The sequence below is a fragment of the Polyodon spathula genome, unplaced genomic scaffold (assembly GCF_017654505.1).
Source record: "Polyodon spathula isolate WHYD16114869_AA unplaced genomic scaffold, ASM1765450v1 scaffolds_1708, whole genome shotgun sequence".
Taxonomy (NCBI): Eukaryota; Metazoa; Chordata; class Actinopteri; order Acipenseriformes; family Polyodontidae; genus Polyodon; species Polyodon spathula.
Genome location: NW_024473184.1, coordinates 31230 through 47893, shown reverse-complemented (window position 1 = coordinate 47893; position 16664 = coordinate 31230). Strand labels below are relative to the sequence as shown.

The 16664-nt window shown below is 48.4% G+C and overlaps 1 protein-coding gene across 9 annotated transcripts; it reads left to right on the top strand.

Moving 5' to 3' along the window:
• Window positions 1-530: 530 nt before the first annotated feature.
• On the top strand, window positions 531-15903 carry LOC121310062 (serine/threonine-protein kinase D3-like). Of its 9 annotated transcripts, none has more exons than XM_041243270.1 (19): window positions 531-656; window positions 977-1161; window positions 3098-3236; window positions 3476-3607; window positions 3998-4152; window positions 4794-4989; window positions 5157-5240; window positions 6420-6579; window positions 7192-7315; window positions 7887-7964; window positions 9335-9575; window positions 9972-10000; window positions 11083-11155; window positions 12181-12287; window positions 12953-13114; window positions 13694-13792; window positions 14232-14499; window positions 15199-15284; window positions 15701-15903. In XM_041243270.1, exons 2-19 carry the CDS (start codon window positions 979-981, stop codon window positions 15857-15859), a joined length of 2475 nt encoding a protein of 824 aa, XP_041099204.1. In that variant the 5' UTR covers window positions 531-656; window positions 977-978; the 3' UTR covers window positions 15860-15903. The 9 variants fall into 9 exon arrangements, 8 of the variants coding, with proteins under 8 accessions (XP_041099204.1, XP_041099209.1, XP_041099207.1 ...); XM_041243275.1 differs by having other exon boundaries at window positions 949-1161; XM_041243273.1 differs by having other exon boundaries at window positions 531-726.
• Window positions 15904-16664: the final 761 nt, after the last annotated feature.

The following is a 16664-nucleotide window of genomic DNA, read 5'->3' as shown; positions in this document are numbered from 1 at the left end:
ACAATGGATCCCAGTGGATAGGTCACAAGTTCCCGAATGACATAATCAAAGACAATGAACAGCAAGTTAGCATCTCGCATAGATTTGATTGGCTCTTGTAAACTACTTGTGTGTGTGTGTGTGTGTGTGTGTGTGTAGTTATCAATGTGTTATAACATAGTGAATACTATATAATTTTTTTTCTTATAGTTCTAACACTACAGACAGATAGACAGACTGACAGAAACACCCTTGACGAGTTTAAATGTGACTCGATTGAGACGCGTGTCATTAAAGAAAGGGTTATAATTAGGGGGGGGGGGGGGGGGGGGGGGGGGGGGGGGGGGGGGGGGGGGGTAGTTTATTTTTGGTTCCTGTCTGTTCTGAGAATTCACTCTCTCTCTCTCTCTCTCTCTCTCTCTCTCTCTCTCTCTCTCTCTCTCTCTCTCTCTCTCTCTCTCTCTCTCTCTCTCTCTCTCTCTCTCTCTCTCTCTCTCTCTCTCTCTCTCTCTCTCTCTCTCCCTCTCCTCTCTCTCTCTCTCTCTCTCTCTCTCTCTCTCTCTCTCTCTCTCTGCTGAATGAGTTGCGGACCGACAGACACTCAGACAGAGCAGCGGACAGCGTAGCTGACACGAAGAGATCCCACAGAAAGACCGAAACTTGAACACCGCGTACTGGTGCGCAGATCGGACAAGAGCCACAATAACTGCAGCCGTCTTTCGTTTCAGCATCTGGGCAATCTTTTTTGTAATGTAATATAACGGTTTAATATGTTGTTCATGCTTCCTTGCTGTCTGCTTAACCAGATTCGTGCACGTTAGTAGCAGCTAGACTTGTTTAACTGGAATAGAACCGGTACTTTCTCGTACCTGCAGAGGCTGCATTACATATTTACTTTGCAGAATTGTCAAGCTATATATAAACGTGTCCCAATCCAAAATGTTTTTTTTTTTTTTTTTTTTTTGTAAGGCTAACTGTTCTCGGTTTCCTTGCGCAGCGATGTCTTCCAACCCGCCGCTCCCCCTTGCATCTCACACCCCTCCCGGGCTCCCTCCCCGGGGGGCGCCGCCGCCGCTGATCCAGCTCCAGGTCGGACTGTTCCGGGAGCTCGTCTCTATCCCGCGGCCGCAGCTCTCCTTCAGCGCCGTCAAGAAGCTGGCCTTGGAGATAATCCAGAAGAAGGTAAGACCTGAACTCGCTAATTCAAATAAAACTGTTACAGTATAGCAATAAGACTCCTATTGCACAGCAATGTCAGCCATTCCAGGTTTTACTACCAGCTATAGTGTGTGGGTAGCAAGCTTAGTTGTGTCTTATTAAACTCACAGGAAAACCAGGACCGGCTCTAACCGCTATGCAATGGGAGTTTCTCTTAAAGAGAAATTCCTGAACTCATCACAAAAACTAAGAAAAGAAAATCCAATGCAGCCTAATGAGGAACTCTGACTGGCGGGCAGAATGCAACGCTACCACAGACATTAGTAATCAGAAGTGGAGAGTAGCGCCTCGTTTGAACCCTCGTTCATTGGACGCTGTTTCTTTAAGGGCTGGGTTCCTGCTAGCTGACAGGGGGCTCGTTGTGGTTGAGTTTTCCGTTGTTGCACTGAAACCACAGTCTGAGATGAGAGCTTTATATCAGCATCACAATAATTCACTTTCCCACACAGAGCTGCCCTTTCATACAGAGAAGGAACAAACGCAACATTGAGGCACTTAAGAGAAGACTCCCCCAGTAAAAGCACAGCAAAGTCTAATAAGCACAGTGAAAGCATGGTAAAGCATAGGCAAGCATTGTAAAGCACAGAGAGGTCTGGTAAAGCATAGGGAAGCATTGTAAAGCACAGAGAGGTCTGGTAAAGCATAGGGAAGCATTGTAAAGCACAGAGAGGTCTGGTAAAGCATAGGGAAGCATTGTAAAGCACAGAGAGGTCTGGTAAAGCATAGGGAAGCATTGTAAAGCACATAGAGGTCTGGTATCCTTAGAGTTTAACACTTATAGGTTTTAATCTTGTAGAAACAGAACGTGTTTTCAAAGTCTCACCAGAATACGGCTGATAGATTCCTATAAAGGTCTGGAGCAAATAGCTTTGTTTATTTCATGAAACCTTTGAAGAAAACTTGATGAGTGGGCGCCTGTTGAGTCAGGAAGTTTGCTGTGTCAGAGACTGACACAGTTCACCTCTGAGCATTTTCTTGCCGCGCGGAAAAATATTTTCCACTGTGCGTCCCTCCCACCCCCAAACCACACACTGCCTCCCAGTCAGCAATGACCAGGTGACCAGAAACAAGCAAGACAACGAATCTTAAACAGCCAAGAACAATATTATCACCTGTATTGTAATAGACATGAATACATTTTTAAAAGCCTATTAACATTATTATTTCTATATTATCATTTATTTGGTATAGTTTACAGCAAGTGCAAATAATAACACTGCTAGAATACAATATGAACTAGGATGCAACAAGTTAGGTTTACAGCGATATATATAATGACATAGTAGTGTGATACATTTGAAGAATTGAGAAACACCAAAAGAAACAGAATCAATTCAATGGCAAACGTTTTCGACTAGAAGTCTTTTTCGATGACTTTCGTCATTGAATTTATGACCTTTCTTTTAACGTTTCGAAACTCTGCTGTGGTTAATAGTTATGGAGGACGCCACACGCGATAAAATACAGTAACACACATAAAAGACATTGATTGATCTGCCCCAAATATCAAGCCGGCGCTTATCTTGTGGAGATCTGCCCTGTGTGTCATCACATGACATTTTCGGCACGCGGATGGAAATGAGACATCTTTTGCAAAGCAGTCTGATCCATTCCTGGTTTTACTAGGAGTTTAATAAGACACACCTGAGCTTGTTACCTAGACACACTGTGGCTAATCAGGCTGGTAGTAAAACCTGGAATGGGCAAAAACGCTCTGCAATAGGATTCTCATTTCCATCGTTGCTGTCCATCTTTTAAACTGCAGGTGGCGCTGCCTCTGTGTGATTCTTTAAAAAGAAAAATCGCTAGTGCAAACTCTGAAGCGTGCACTCAGCAAGATGAAGGATTTTAGAATGCATTGCGCATGACAAAGAGTTCACAGGCTTGCTGTTCTCTCCAGGCTCCGGAGAGTGGTCTCCTGGCTCTGGATGATAAGATCCTGCTGTTCCGACACGCCCCGAGCTCGGAGAACATCCTCCAGCGGTTGGGTGGGAGCGACGCGATCCGCGAAGGGGACCTCATAGAGGTGGTGCTGTCAGGTAGGGGGGAGACACACCCCGCAATCCTGCCCGTCTTCGAGCAGCGGCTACAGGAAGAGATTTACCGATAGCACAAATATGCATGTCGAATCTAGTTGCTAGTCTTTCTGTAATTAGTAGTAAGTGTACAGCGTAAGGGCATTTATTTCATATTTGAATGTGAGGGTATGGAATGCTGTGGAATGCTGAGCTCTCGCGGAATGTGTCCGTCAGCTTGCCCCTCCCCTCTCCTTCCCCAGGCTCCGCCTCCTTGGCTGTGTTGAAGCTCCGCCCCCACGTCCTGGCTGTCCACTCGTATCGCTCGCCTACTTTCTGCCATCACTGCGGAGAGATGCTGTGGGGACTGGTGCGCCAAGGGTTAAAATGCGAAGGCAAGTGTGGAGACTGAAGCTCTCTCTCTGTCTCTGCACCTCCACCACTAGATCCTGGTGTGGGTTTAGTTGTGAAATCCTTGAGATCCAGTGGTAGATTTTGTGATTCAGTGTTTGTGTGGCTTGGTTGACTAGCAGTGTGTGCATCTTGGTGTGTCTTCAATTGAATGGCTCTGTGTGTGTGTGTGTGTGTGTGTGTGTGAGTGTGTGCTTGCGTTTGCATGCCTCTGTGAGTGTGTGTGTGTGTTTGCATCTCTGTTTGTGTGTGTGTGTGTGTGTTTGCATGCCTGTGTGTGTGTGTGTGTGTGTGTGTGCGTGCGTTTGCATGCCTCTGTGAGTGTGTGTGTCTGTGTCACTGGTGCTTGTTTCAGCCCTGTCTCCCCCTCTCAGGCTGTGGTCTGGACTTCCACAAGCGCTGTGCCTTCAAGATCCCCAGTAACTGCAGCGGACCCCGACGGAGGTGTGGACCCAGCCTCTCCCTCATCCCCACGGGCCGAAGCAGAGCCGCCTCGCTGAGCACCCAGACAGGGGGCAGCCTGGAGGAGGTAACACAGCCCGGGGCAGACAGGCTGATCAACTACTGAAACCAACCCAGCAAACCTCTATCCAGGAATTCTTCTTCTTCTTCTTCTTCTTCTTCTTCTTCTTCTTCTTCTTCTTCTTCTTCTTCTTCTTCTTCTTCTTCTTCTCCATTAGCTGAGGTCAGGCAAGTGCAGTGCAGAGTAGGAGGGGAGGATCAAGAGATCTTCAAGTGCAGTCTAAGCAGACTTTTAAATCAACAGTTTAAATCTGTTCATTATTTAACAGATAGCCTCTAAAACCTTGTCAACCGAAGTAAAAGCCGCCTGCAGTTTGGTAGCCCCATTTAAAACTCTGATTGTGTAGAAGTGTGAGCCACTCAAGAGGTGAGCCTTCTTAACAACAGTTACTCCTACAATAGAGCAATGCTGTGTTTTAGTTCTTTCGTTTTTTGTATCTTTTCATGCTCATGTGATCAGACACTGTGCTTTAATTTTTGTTTGGTTTTGACTGTGATATCAGGGGATGTACTTCATGGGGCTGGTGGCTGAAAAGGATCAAATACGTTAAAGGGATTCTGTCCTCCGACCTGTAGTGGGGGCTGTTGTCTTGACGAGGGAGCATGTAATTCGACAGCTGGTTACATTACCCCCCCACCCCCCCCCAGATCAGCCGGTCGAAGCCGAGCCGTCGCTCCAGGGCCCCCTCGTGGGGGGGGCGTCCCGTCTGGGTGGATCAGAGGGAGCCGACCCGGGTTCAAGTGCCGCACAGATTCCACATTCGCACATACACGCGCCCCACTGTGTGCCAGCACTGCCAGAGACTGTTGCTGGGGCTTTTCAGGCAGGGCCTGCAGTGCTCAGGTGAGGGGGGAGATAGAAACTGATCAAAGCGCATTTCGTCATGAGTCTAAAACTTGAATTTCAGCTCTTAGCGGGATAGAATGGACTCAGTTGCAGATCATTAAAAATCCTGGATGAGACTTATGCTGTTTTAAACCCCCCCCCCCCTCTCCTGTTGCTCTCAACAGACTGCAAGTTCAACTGCCACAAACGTTGCCTGCCTCTGTTGCCCAGCGACTGTGTGGGAGAGAGAGGCTCCTTCAATGGGGAAGGTAAGAGGAGCCCGAGACAACAGATAGGGGGTCGTACCAGCAATAGAATCCAAGCACTGAAGCGGCAGGCTTGGCAAAGGGGGGTGGGGTAGCTGTTTACAGGAAAGATCCATGGTGTTGTTCTGCTCATACACTATCCACACAATCTGCAGTGGAGCTGACACACCAACCCAGAAACAAGATCCAACGCTGGGAGCTTTACCACATAAGCACGGCAGCTCTCCTGGCTCAGTTTGGTTTGCTTGTCGTTCCTCATCTTAAAGATGTAGAATATTTACTAACACAGCACACATACATCAAACAATTAAGAATAATACAAGTGTCAGATCATAGATGAACTCCCCTGGTAAAGACACGGCCGTGTGGTGTGCAGGGGGAGTCACGCAGTCAGGGGAGCGCAGGGGTCCCAGATTATCTCCCCTGGTAAAGGCATGGCTGTGTGGTGTGCAGGGGGAGGAGTCACGCAGTCAGGGGAGCGCAGGGGTCCCAGATGATCTCCCCTGGTAAAGGCATGGCTGTGTGGTGTGCAGGGGGAGTCACGCAGTCAGGGGAGCGCAGGGGTCCCAGATGATCTCCCCTGGTAAAGGCACGGCTGTGTGGTGTGCAGGGGGAGTCACGCAGTCAGGGGAGCGCAGGGGTCCCAGAGGGTCTCCCCTGGTAAAGGCATGGCTGTGTGGTGTGCAGGGGGAGTCACGCAGTCAGGGGAGCGCAGGGGTCCCAGATGATCTCCCCTGGTAAAGGCATGGCTGTGTGGTGTGCAGGGGAAGTCACGCAGTCAGGGGAGCGCAGGGGTCCCAGATGATCTCCCCTGGTAAAGGCATGGCTGTGTGGTGTGCAGGGGGAGTCACGCAGTCAGGGGAGCGCAGGGGTCCCAGAGGGTCTCCCCTGGTAAAGGCATGGCTGTGTGGCATGCAGGGGGAGTCACGCAGTCAGGGGAGCGCAGGGGTCCCAGAGGGTCTCCCCTGGTAAAGGCACGGCTGTGTGGCATGCAGGGGGAGTCACGCAGTCAGGGGAGCGCAGGGGTCCCCGAGGGTCTCCCCTGGTAAAGGCACGGCTGTGTGGTGTGCAGGGGGAGTCACGCTGTCAGGGGAGCGCAGGGGTCCCAGAGGGTCTCCCCTGGTAAAAGGGAATAAACAGCTGAAATGATCATGCGATCCGATACGATCTCTGGGTGTCTAGTTGCAGATGCTGAAATGACCTCCTGTCCGTCCTTTGATGCAGAGGGGGATCTAGACCCGCCCTTCCACAGCACCCTATTGGTGGATTTGGACGAGCAGCCCAGCTTTGAGCAAGACCCATTTCCTGAGCCTGGGGGGGCGGAGCTACAGCCACCAATCAGGTAGCAGATCAGAGGTGGAGACCTGCTTGTAACATTTTGGGATGACGCTGTTAAGATCCTCCACAGATCATTAAACATGTTGTTTCTCAGTCTGATTTCATCCCTCTCTCACTGATACACAAATATAAAATACAAGAGAGGTTACCATAGTTAAAGCACAGCAGAGTATAATAAAGCATAGTGAATACACTTTAAAGCATAGAGAAGCATTGTAAAGCACAGAGAGGTCTGGTAAAGCATAGGGAAGCATTGTAAAGCACAGAGAGGTCTGGTAAAGCATAGGGAAGCATTGTAAAGCACAGAGAGGTCTGGTAAAGCATAGAGAAGCATTGTAAAGCACAGAGAGGTCTGGTAAAGCATAGGGAAGCATTGTAAAGCACAGAGAGGTCTGGTAAAGCATAGGGAAGCATTGTAAAGCACAGAGAGGTCTGGTAAAGCATAGGGAAGCATTGCAAAACACAGAGAGGTCTGGTAAAGCATATTTAAAAAGGCATGGCCAACCATAGTAAATGCATAGTATAACTGTGGTAAAAACAGAGGAAAACTGCTAAATACATTCTGGGTCAGCAGCCACACCCCCCACTGACTGTAATGCTTTTGGTTTGTTCCTAGCCCGTGCTTCAGCAGTAACATCCCTCTGATGCGGGTGGTTCAGTCTGTGAGGCACACCAAGAGAAGGGGCAGCGTCGTGCTGAGGGAGGGCTGGCTGCTGCACTGCACTTCCCAGGACCTGCTGGTGAGAGAGCGGGGGCAACAGAGCTTACTGTTCACTCCACATCAAACAGAAAGGAGCCCCACCCTGCCCTGAAAAATACACCCTTACACCCCCCCAGCCACCATACACCGCACTCTGGACAACAAACCCAGCAGAAATAAATACAAAATGGACTGGCTTGATCACTGGGTTTGTGAAACAAGCCTGCAAACACCAGCGTACTTATATGCAGTCATCCAATCCCTAATGACGTGTCATTTAAAATGTGTCATTTTTGAATGAGACCAAAGCTGCCACCGTAAATCAGTCTGCAAATGATGAAGCTGCCTGCCTGGTATTTTAGAGCTGGGTTTAAGTGCTAGTTCTTGCTGTATTGAACGGCTTGCACGATTTCTGCAATTGCTTAGATGCACGAGACACGGAATTCATTGATGTCTCATAAAGCAGGGTCCTATTGGAAGAGACTCTGCAGCAGCAGCAGCAGTTGTTGATGATGCAGAGTTCACCCCCCCCCAGTCTCTGCAAGTCGCTTTGGATGAAAGCGTCTGCTGAATGACTCATTAATAATTCCAACCTCTTCTCTTCACTGTAGAGAAAGTGGCACTACTGGCGTCTGGACAGCAAGTGCATCACTCTCTTTCAGAATGAGAGCACGGCCAAGTACTACAAGGTAAGAGGGCATGGGGACATCGCTTCTGAAATGCTCAGGACAGAGCGTAGGAGATGCTTCTTCACACAGAGAGTGGTGAGGGGATGGAGTGGGTTACCTAGTCATGTTGGTGAAGGAGACTCTTCTTCACACAGAGAGTGGTGAGGGGATGGAATGGGTTACCTAGTCATGTTGCTGAAGGAGACTCTTCTTCACACAGAGAGTGGTGAGGGGATGGAATGGGTTACCTAGTCATGTTGCTGAAGGAGACTCTTCTTCACACAGAGAGTGGTGAGGGGATGGAATGGGTTACCTAGTCATGTTGCTGAAGGAGACTCTTCTTCACACAGAGAGTGGTGAGGGGATGGAATGGGTTACCTAGTCATGTTGCTGAAGGAGACTCTTCTTCACACAGAGAGTGGTGAGGGGATGGAATGGGTTACCTAGTCATGTTGCTGAAGGAGACTCTTCTTCACACAGAGAGTGGTGAGGGGATGGAATGGGTTACCTAGTCATGTTGTTGAAGGAGACTCTTCTTCACACAGAGAGTGGTGAGGGGATGGAATGGGTTACCTAGTCATGTTGCTGAAGGAGACTCTTCTTCACACAGAGAGTGGTGAGGGGATGGAATGGGTTACCTAGTCATGTTGCTGAAGGAGACTCTTCTTCACACAGAGAGTGGTGAGGGGATGGAATGGGTTACCTAGTCATGTTGTTGAAGGAGACTCTTCTTCACACAGAGAGTGGTGAGGGGATGGAATGGGTTACCTAGTCATGTTGCTGAAGGAGACTCTTCTTCACACAGAGAGTGGTGAGGGGATGGAATGGGTTACCTAGTCATGTTGTTGAAGGAGACTCTTCTTCACACAGAGAGTGGTGAGGGGATGGAATGGGTTACCTAGTCATGTTGCTGAAGGAGACTCTTCTTCACACAGAGAGTGGTGAGGGGATGGAATGGGTTACCTAGTCATGTTGCTGAAGGAGACTCTTCTTCACACAGAGAGTGGTGAGGGGATGGAATGGTTACCTAGTCATGTTGCTGAGGCAGAATCACTGGGATCCTTTAAGACCCGACTTGACAAAGTTCTGAGATCAGCTGCTAGGAATCGGATGTACTTGTGTGCAGCAAGTTAGGATCACAGCAAGTTATATCTACAAATACATGTTAGCAGTGCAACAGTGCAAGGATAGTGCATCAGCTGAGGATCCAGTAACATGATGCTGAGGTCAGGCAATTCCAGTGCAGAGTAGGAGGGGCGGATTAAGAGATCTACCAAGCGCAGTCTAAACAGGTGGTAATAAAACATATAGCCCTGTAACAGATTAATTGCCCCAATACGGCATACAGAAACAGCATTACAGGGTTAAACTTCACCCCCTCTTGTCTGCAGGAGTTGCCCCTGTCTGAGATCCTGCAGGTGTGCAGTGCTGAGGAGTTATCCGTCCTGCCAGCAGGGGGCAGCACTCATTGCTTCGAGCTGGTCACAGACACCCTGGTCTACTGCGTGTCCGAGAGCAGGCCGCATTCAGCACAGGGCAGCAAAGCCTCAGACCCCAGGGCCTGGGAGAGGGCAATCCGTCAGGCACTGATGCCCTTCCACATGCCCTCCAGCACGGGCACAGAAGGGCAGGGTAAGGGGAACAGCATGCCTTCGAAAAAGCTTCCCAAAGTTAAAGCACAGGGAAAGCATAGGGAAGTATTGTAAAGCACGGAAGGGTATAGTAAAGGATATTAATAAACAAACCATGGTAAACTAACCCTTATAAAAGTATACCACAGTAAAAACATAGCCAAGTGTAATAAAGCATTGTAAAGCACAGAGAGGTCTGGTAAAGCATAGAGATGTATGTCAAGCATATAAACTGCACACTTGACAATTTCTCTTAGGTTTTATTTTCTGATTGCTCAAACGAGCACATATTGTAAAGCTATACCTAAAGGATTGAAGAAGCATGTCAGTAGAATTCATCCCCACAACAGGGTCCTTCACAATCGCCATCCCATGGTTCTGTTCTTTATCCCTGCAGTTTCCGACATGCAAACCCAGGAGAATACGGTAAGTGTGTTTTATTGAAGAAAGGTGTTTTACACGTCTTTGAAAGGTGAGGGACAACGGCCCTAGCACAGGGAGACAGACACCAGGAGAGCTTTCCCTCAAGGCACTAAGAGCGAGAGAGCGAGACTCAAATAGACTCATCTTCTAAAAATAATTCCCAGGGTCTCAAGACTGTAACTCCCTTCCCTGCCATTTGGTACTGGGCCTCTCTCAAACAGAAATGTGGTGTTTGTTTTTTATTATACAAATTATTATACAAATTCCGAAAGGGGGCTAAGCTAAGACCACCAAACTCACACCCGTCCCCCGCATTGCTTCTCCCTCCGTCTTCATTAGCCTTGCTCTGGAGGGAGGGGGTAGTTCAGGGAAGGGGTAGGGTTAGCAGAAATGAAGCAGTAGTTAGTTAAGCCGTGTACATGGATGATCTTGTATGTTTCTCATAGCTCCTATTTCATCTTGCCTTAACGTGTGCGTGAAGCTAAACCTTGCCTTTGCTGGCTTAGTTTCTCTTCGTGTCAGCAGTGTTCCAGCCAAGGTCAGATCCCACATTCTCAGTTCCTTGAGCAGTAAACATCTTCTCTTTCGCCTTCCACTCCCCCCCCCCCCCCCCCCCCCCCCCCCCTTTGAATTAGCATCACTTAAAGTGAGACTTACTGAGAAGGCTTAGGATAGCTCTCCCGCTCGAAGCCAAAAGGCCTCCAGCCAGCCCCTCAAGGTTTCATCCTTGTTTTAGAAGAGTGCTGCTTGACAGAGAAATGTCTGTTTTGTAATGAATAAAACAAATATACAATAGAGCTGGCATATTTCTGTCAATGAATGGATCCCAGGTTTGGAAATACGACTCCTATTCCATAGCGTTTTCGCCCATTCCAGGTTTTACTACCAGCCTGATTAGCCACAGTGGGTATAGGCAACAAGCTCAGGTGTGTCTGATTTTGAAACTCATACTAAAACCAGGAATGGCTCAAACTGCTATACAGCTGCTTCTTTCCATCCTGGGAATCACTGCTTTGTCAAGTGTCAGTGTTCATTTTTGTGTAAGTTTGTGATGTATCACACCTGTGTTTCTGTTTCCACACCAGGACTTCGGCAGTGTCTACCAGATCTTTCCTGATGAGTTATTAGGATCAGGCCAGTTTGGAATAGTCTATGGAGGTAAGACCATGTCAGGGAATTGTCAGGTCTGAAATTCATTCCAAAAATATTATTCTGCATTCCATTCATTCTTGCAGTGTGGAGAGTGGAGTTCTCTTTCCTATACTGCTAGAGCGCTCTGCAGTGTGGAGAGTGGAGTTCTCTTTCCTATACTGCTAGAGCGCTCTGCAGTGTTGAGAGTGGAGTTCTCTTTCCTATACTGCTAGAGCGCTCTGCAGTGTGGAGAGTGGAGTTCTCTTTCCTATACTGCTAGAGCGCTCTGCAGTGTTGAGAGTGGAGTTCTCTTTCCTATACTGCTAGAGCGCTCTGCAGTGTGGAGAGTGGAGTTCTCTTTCCTATACTGCTAGAGCGCTCTGCAGTGTTGAGAGTGGAGTTCTCTTTCCTATACTGCTAGAGCGCTCTGCAGTGTTGAGAGTGGAGTTCTCTTTCCTATACTGCTAGAGCGCTCTGCAGTGTGGAGAGTGGAGTTCTCTTTCCTATACTGCTGGAGCGCTCTGCAGTGTTGAGAGTGGAGTTCTCTTTCCTATACTGCTAGAGCGCTCTGCAGTGTTGAGAGTGGAGTTCTCTTTCCTATACTGCTAGAGCGCTCTGCAGTGTGGAGAGTGGAGTTCTCTTTCCTATACTGCTAGAGCGCTCTGCAGTGTGGAGAGTGGAGTTCTCTTTCCTATACTGCTAGAGCGCTCTGCAGTGTGGAGAGTGGAGTTCTCTTTCCTATACTGCTAGAGCGCTCTGCAGTGTGGAGAGTGGAGTTCTCTTTCCTATACTGCTAGAGCGCTCTGCAGTGTGGAGAGTGGAGTTCTCTTTCCTATACTGCTGGAGCGCTCTGCAGTGTTGAGAGTGGAGTTCTCTTTCCTATACTGCTAGAGCGCTCTGCAGTGTGGAGAGTGGAGTTCTCTTTCCTATACTGCTAGAGCGCTCTGCAGTGTTGAGTGGTGTTTGTAAACTGCACTGTGTAGCTGATGGAAACACAAAATGGGTACAATCAATGAAACTATTTGTTAGCTGCAATTGTCTTTGCTGTTCAGGTAAGCACAGGAAATCCGGCCGCGACGTTGCCGTCAAAGCTATCGACAAGGCCAGGTTCCCCAGCAACCAGGAGAGCCAGCTGAGGAACGAGGTGTCCATCCTGCAGGTGAGAGACCCAGGTAGAGAAACAAGCCGAGGGCGCCTCCACCGTGGATCAGAAGCACAGCGTGCTGTAGCGCGTTACAGGGAACCCGTGTTTTGTTCAGGTCGGAGCCCAGCTTGTTTTACACAAGCAAAACAAAGCATTGAGCTAAATCATGAGACATTTCAACAGGGAAAGAAAGACTATGCAACCATTTCAGTGTCTACTACTGTATACTACATTAAAATGTGTGTAGAAATACATCACTATATTAGATTAGGTTACTAGTCTGCAGTGCTGAGAGTGGAGTTCTCTTTCCTATACTGCTAGAGCGCTCTGCAGCGTGGAGAGTGGAGTTCTCTTTCCTATGCTGCTAGAGCGCTCTGCAGTGTTGAGAGTGGAGTTCTCTTTCCTATACTGCTAGAGCGCTCTGCAGTGTGGAGAGTGGAGTTCTCTTTCCTATACTGCTGGAGAGCTCTGCAGTGGTGAGAGTGGAGTTCTCTTTCCTATACTGCTAGAGCGCTCTGCAGTGTGGAGAGTGGAGTTCTCTTTCCTATACTGCTAGAGCGCTCTGCAGTGTGGAGAGTGGAGTTCTCTCTCCTGTACTGCTAGAGCGCTCTGCAGTGTTGAGGGATCTCATTCCTAGGCAGTGTTGCTGGCACTCCTGAGCCCTTGTTCTTTTTGTACAGAGCTTGCATCACCCAGGGGTGGTGACCCTGCAAGGCCTGTTCGAGACGGTGGACCACTTGTTCGTTGTCATGGAGAAGCTCCAGGGGGACATGCTGGAGATGATCCTGTCCAGCGAGCGGGGGAGGCTGCCGGAGAGGAGCACGCGCTTCCTGGTCACACAGGTCAGCGCATCAACCTGCCGTCCACACCGCAGCACTACACGTAGCACCACTCCTGCTGCAGTCACCACTGTAAAAAATACATGAGTACGCGAATTGATAATGTCTGGCGCTCGATTTTGTGGGCGCACTGTTTTGCAAGACCTTGCTGTCCGTGCGCTATATTTGAATTTTTAAAAAAAACTCTTTACTAGTGTTCTAAAATGTCATTTATATGTGAATGGACTGCAAGCGCTTCACAATGACGTCACGGGACGATTAGTCGACTATCAGTCTCTGAGGTTGACTGTAACTATTCTACCATTCACTGCCTCTAATATATATCTAGCTAGCCATCTACATCTATATATTGTGGGGAGGAGAGGTGTAGTCCAAGTGGGTACAGGACTACACCCCCCAGAATACACCTGAACTACCGGCAGGTGTTCATTCTATTAGAGACAGCTGTTTCCCATCCTGACTCTAGTTCCAACCCCAAGGCATTCTGGGGGCTGTAGTCCTGTACCCATTTGGACTACGACTGTCCTCCCCCTCCTCTGCCTTAATATATGTATCTCTCTCTCTATATACTATCTCTCTCAGATTCTGGAAGCGCTGAGATACCTCCACTTCAAGAACATCGCGCACTGTGACCTCAAACCAGAGAATGTGCTGCTGGCATCCGCCGACCCCTTCCCACAGGTCAGGGCACACCTCCTGCTTCCTGCTTCCCTCCCATTGGCTCTGCACTAGCGTGATCTCAGTTACCTTAGTTATACTGGTTGCAAACCGATCTTTAGTTATTACATTGAACCAACACGTTCAATGAAATAATGGAGGACCATCTGGAGCAGGATCTTGGATTGGATCCGACTGAAAGAGTTGGTACCATTGAAGATCTACTTGACTCCAGCTCTATTTGTCTGCCTCTCTCCCCCCATGCCCCCTTTCTCACCAATCCACCACTCTTTTTCTCCCCTCTGCCCCTTTCTTAAAACTAAAAAAAGAATGCCCAGGTCTTTTGTCATTGACGATTTAAAGACAGCTAGAAAACTTGCAGGATTGTGGCTCTCCAGGACCAGAGTTGGCCACCGTTGGCCCATGCCTTCAACAGGTCTTGCTCCCTGCTCTCTCCTCCCAGGTGAAGCTGTGCGATTTCGGCTTCGCCCGGATCATCGGCGAACGGTCGTTCCGTCGGTCAGTCGTGGGCACGCCGGCTTACCTGGCCCCCGAGGTGATCCGCAGCCACGGGTACAACCGCTCCCTGGACATGTGGTCCGTGGGCGTGGTCCTGTATGTGAGCCTGAGCGGCACCTTCCCCTTCAACGAGGACGAGGACGTGGGCGAGCAGATCCAGAACGCCACCTTCATGTACCCGGAGCATCCCTGGAGCCTAGTCTCCCAGCACGGTGAGGGGAGGAGCTGGGCAACCCTCCTGCAGGGGACCCCTCAGGACTCATCATTATGACCATAAGTTTTGGGCTGATACCTTTAACCCTTTGCATCAGCGCTCGTCAGGTCCAATTTATGTATATTTTACATGTGCTGTTTTTTTTCAGAGTAAAACTGGTTTAAAAGGCATCGAATCACAAATCTCCAGCCAAGCCCCACCCCTCGTTCGCTGTGTTTCTCACATACCTCTTTATAGACGTGCATACTGATAAATCCTCTCCTGATCACTTGTTTTATCACCAAACTCCTCAATAATGTGATCCGAGTCATTATTTTATTACTATAACATCTCAAAAAAAGCGCTGCAGATGTCTGTGATATTCTTTGAGCGCTGGATGCAGAAGCAGCTCTCTCCTTTGTTGTGTCCGTGTTATCTCTGTAGTGGGCGGGGCTATGAGATACGCACTTCTTTTCAGCTTCATTTTGCTCCTGTCGGTCTCACTCGGCCATTGAAAGGTTCTCTTGGCTTTTTCCTGAGAAAAAACGACTAGAGACCTGCGCTTGACGTCTTTTTGATGAAGTGGGACAGTGGAGACAGTTTTCATAAGCAGCGATGTGAATGTTACTTGCATGTGTGTGAAGCGCGCTTGTGTATTGTAATGAGGATCACAGCTCCTCCACCCACCTCACAAATCCATTCCGTCTTCCGTTCGCAGCCATCGATCTGATCAGCAACCTGCTGCAGGTGACGGTGCGCCGGAGGTACAGCGTGGACAAGGCTCTCGGTCACACCTGGCTCCAGGTACACGACTATACAGGGAGGGGCTGCTGCCAAATGTGTTGCATCACCCTACAGAATGAACTCATTTTGCTTCATGATTGCAACCTGCTGAATAACGTTATGCATATTGAATGACATACCATCACGTTGTAGTTTTTCATATACTGCTTGAAAAATGTTACATTTCAAAATCCAACAGGGAATACTACTGTACTGCTATTATGGCTTCCGATTGCGAGATCGTTGGGTAGTTTCTTTGATTACATGACATTAAATAAAAGATCTATGTTTTTTATAGCCCCCATAGACATTAAATGTTGTCCTTCTACAAAGAAAACACCTCAGGTAAAAAGGAGGGTAAATAAACAGCTGGACACAGAAGCCCCAGTGGGAGGAGCAGTTGAAAGTGTAACGGCCTCTCCCTGTCTCTCCTCCAGGATTTCCAGCTCTGGTTGGATCTGAGGGAGTTGGAGACCCGACTGGGTCGGCGCTACCTCACCCACGCGAGCGATGAGGCTCTGTGGCAGAGCCACGCTGCAGAGAGAGGCCTGGCACACCCAGCGCACTTCATCACAGAGCAGAGAGACAGCGAATAAACCAGCTTCATCACAGAGCAGAGACTGTGAATAAACCAGCTTCATCACAGAGCAGAGACTGTGAATAAACCAGCTTCATCACAGAGCAGAGACTGTGAATAAACCAGCTTCATCACAGAGCAGAGACTGTGAATAAACCAGCTTCATCACAGAGCAGAGACTGTGAATAAACCAGCTTCATCACAGAGCAGAGAGACAGCAAATAAACCAGCTTCATCACAGAGCAGAGACTGTGAATAAACCAGCTTCATCACAGAGCAGAGAGACAGCAAATAAACCAGCTTCATCACAGAGCAGAGACTGTGAATAAACCAGCTTCATCACAGAGCAGAGACTGTGAATAAACCAGCTTCATCACAGAGCAGAGACTGTGAATAAACCAGCTTCATCACAGAGCAGAATCACTGGGATCCTTTAAGACCCGACTTGACAAGGTTCTGAGAGCAATCAGCTGCTCAGAACCGGACGAGCGCAGTTGGATCAAATGCTTCCTCTCGTTTGTAAATGTTCTTAATGAACCTTGCATTAAAAACCTGGAAAGAATCAAAATGCTTGCTATGTCACTGCAGATCGTATTTCCAACCCTGAGATTGCAACATGCATTCCCATACATTCAACCAGTGTAATAACAAAGAGAAAAAAACAACAGGGAAGTATTTTTTTTTTATTATTCAAGGTAGATGTTTATTATTATTATTATTATTATTATTATTAAGGCTTCTGTGCTGTTACAGTGGAAGCAAGCCAAGGCGTTTGGGTAAAACACAGAAGGGAGAAGATCTATGCAGTGAGCCATGAGTAAGAG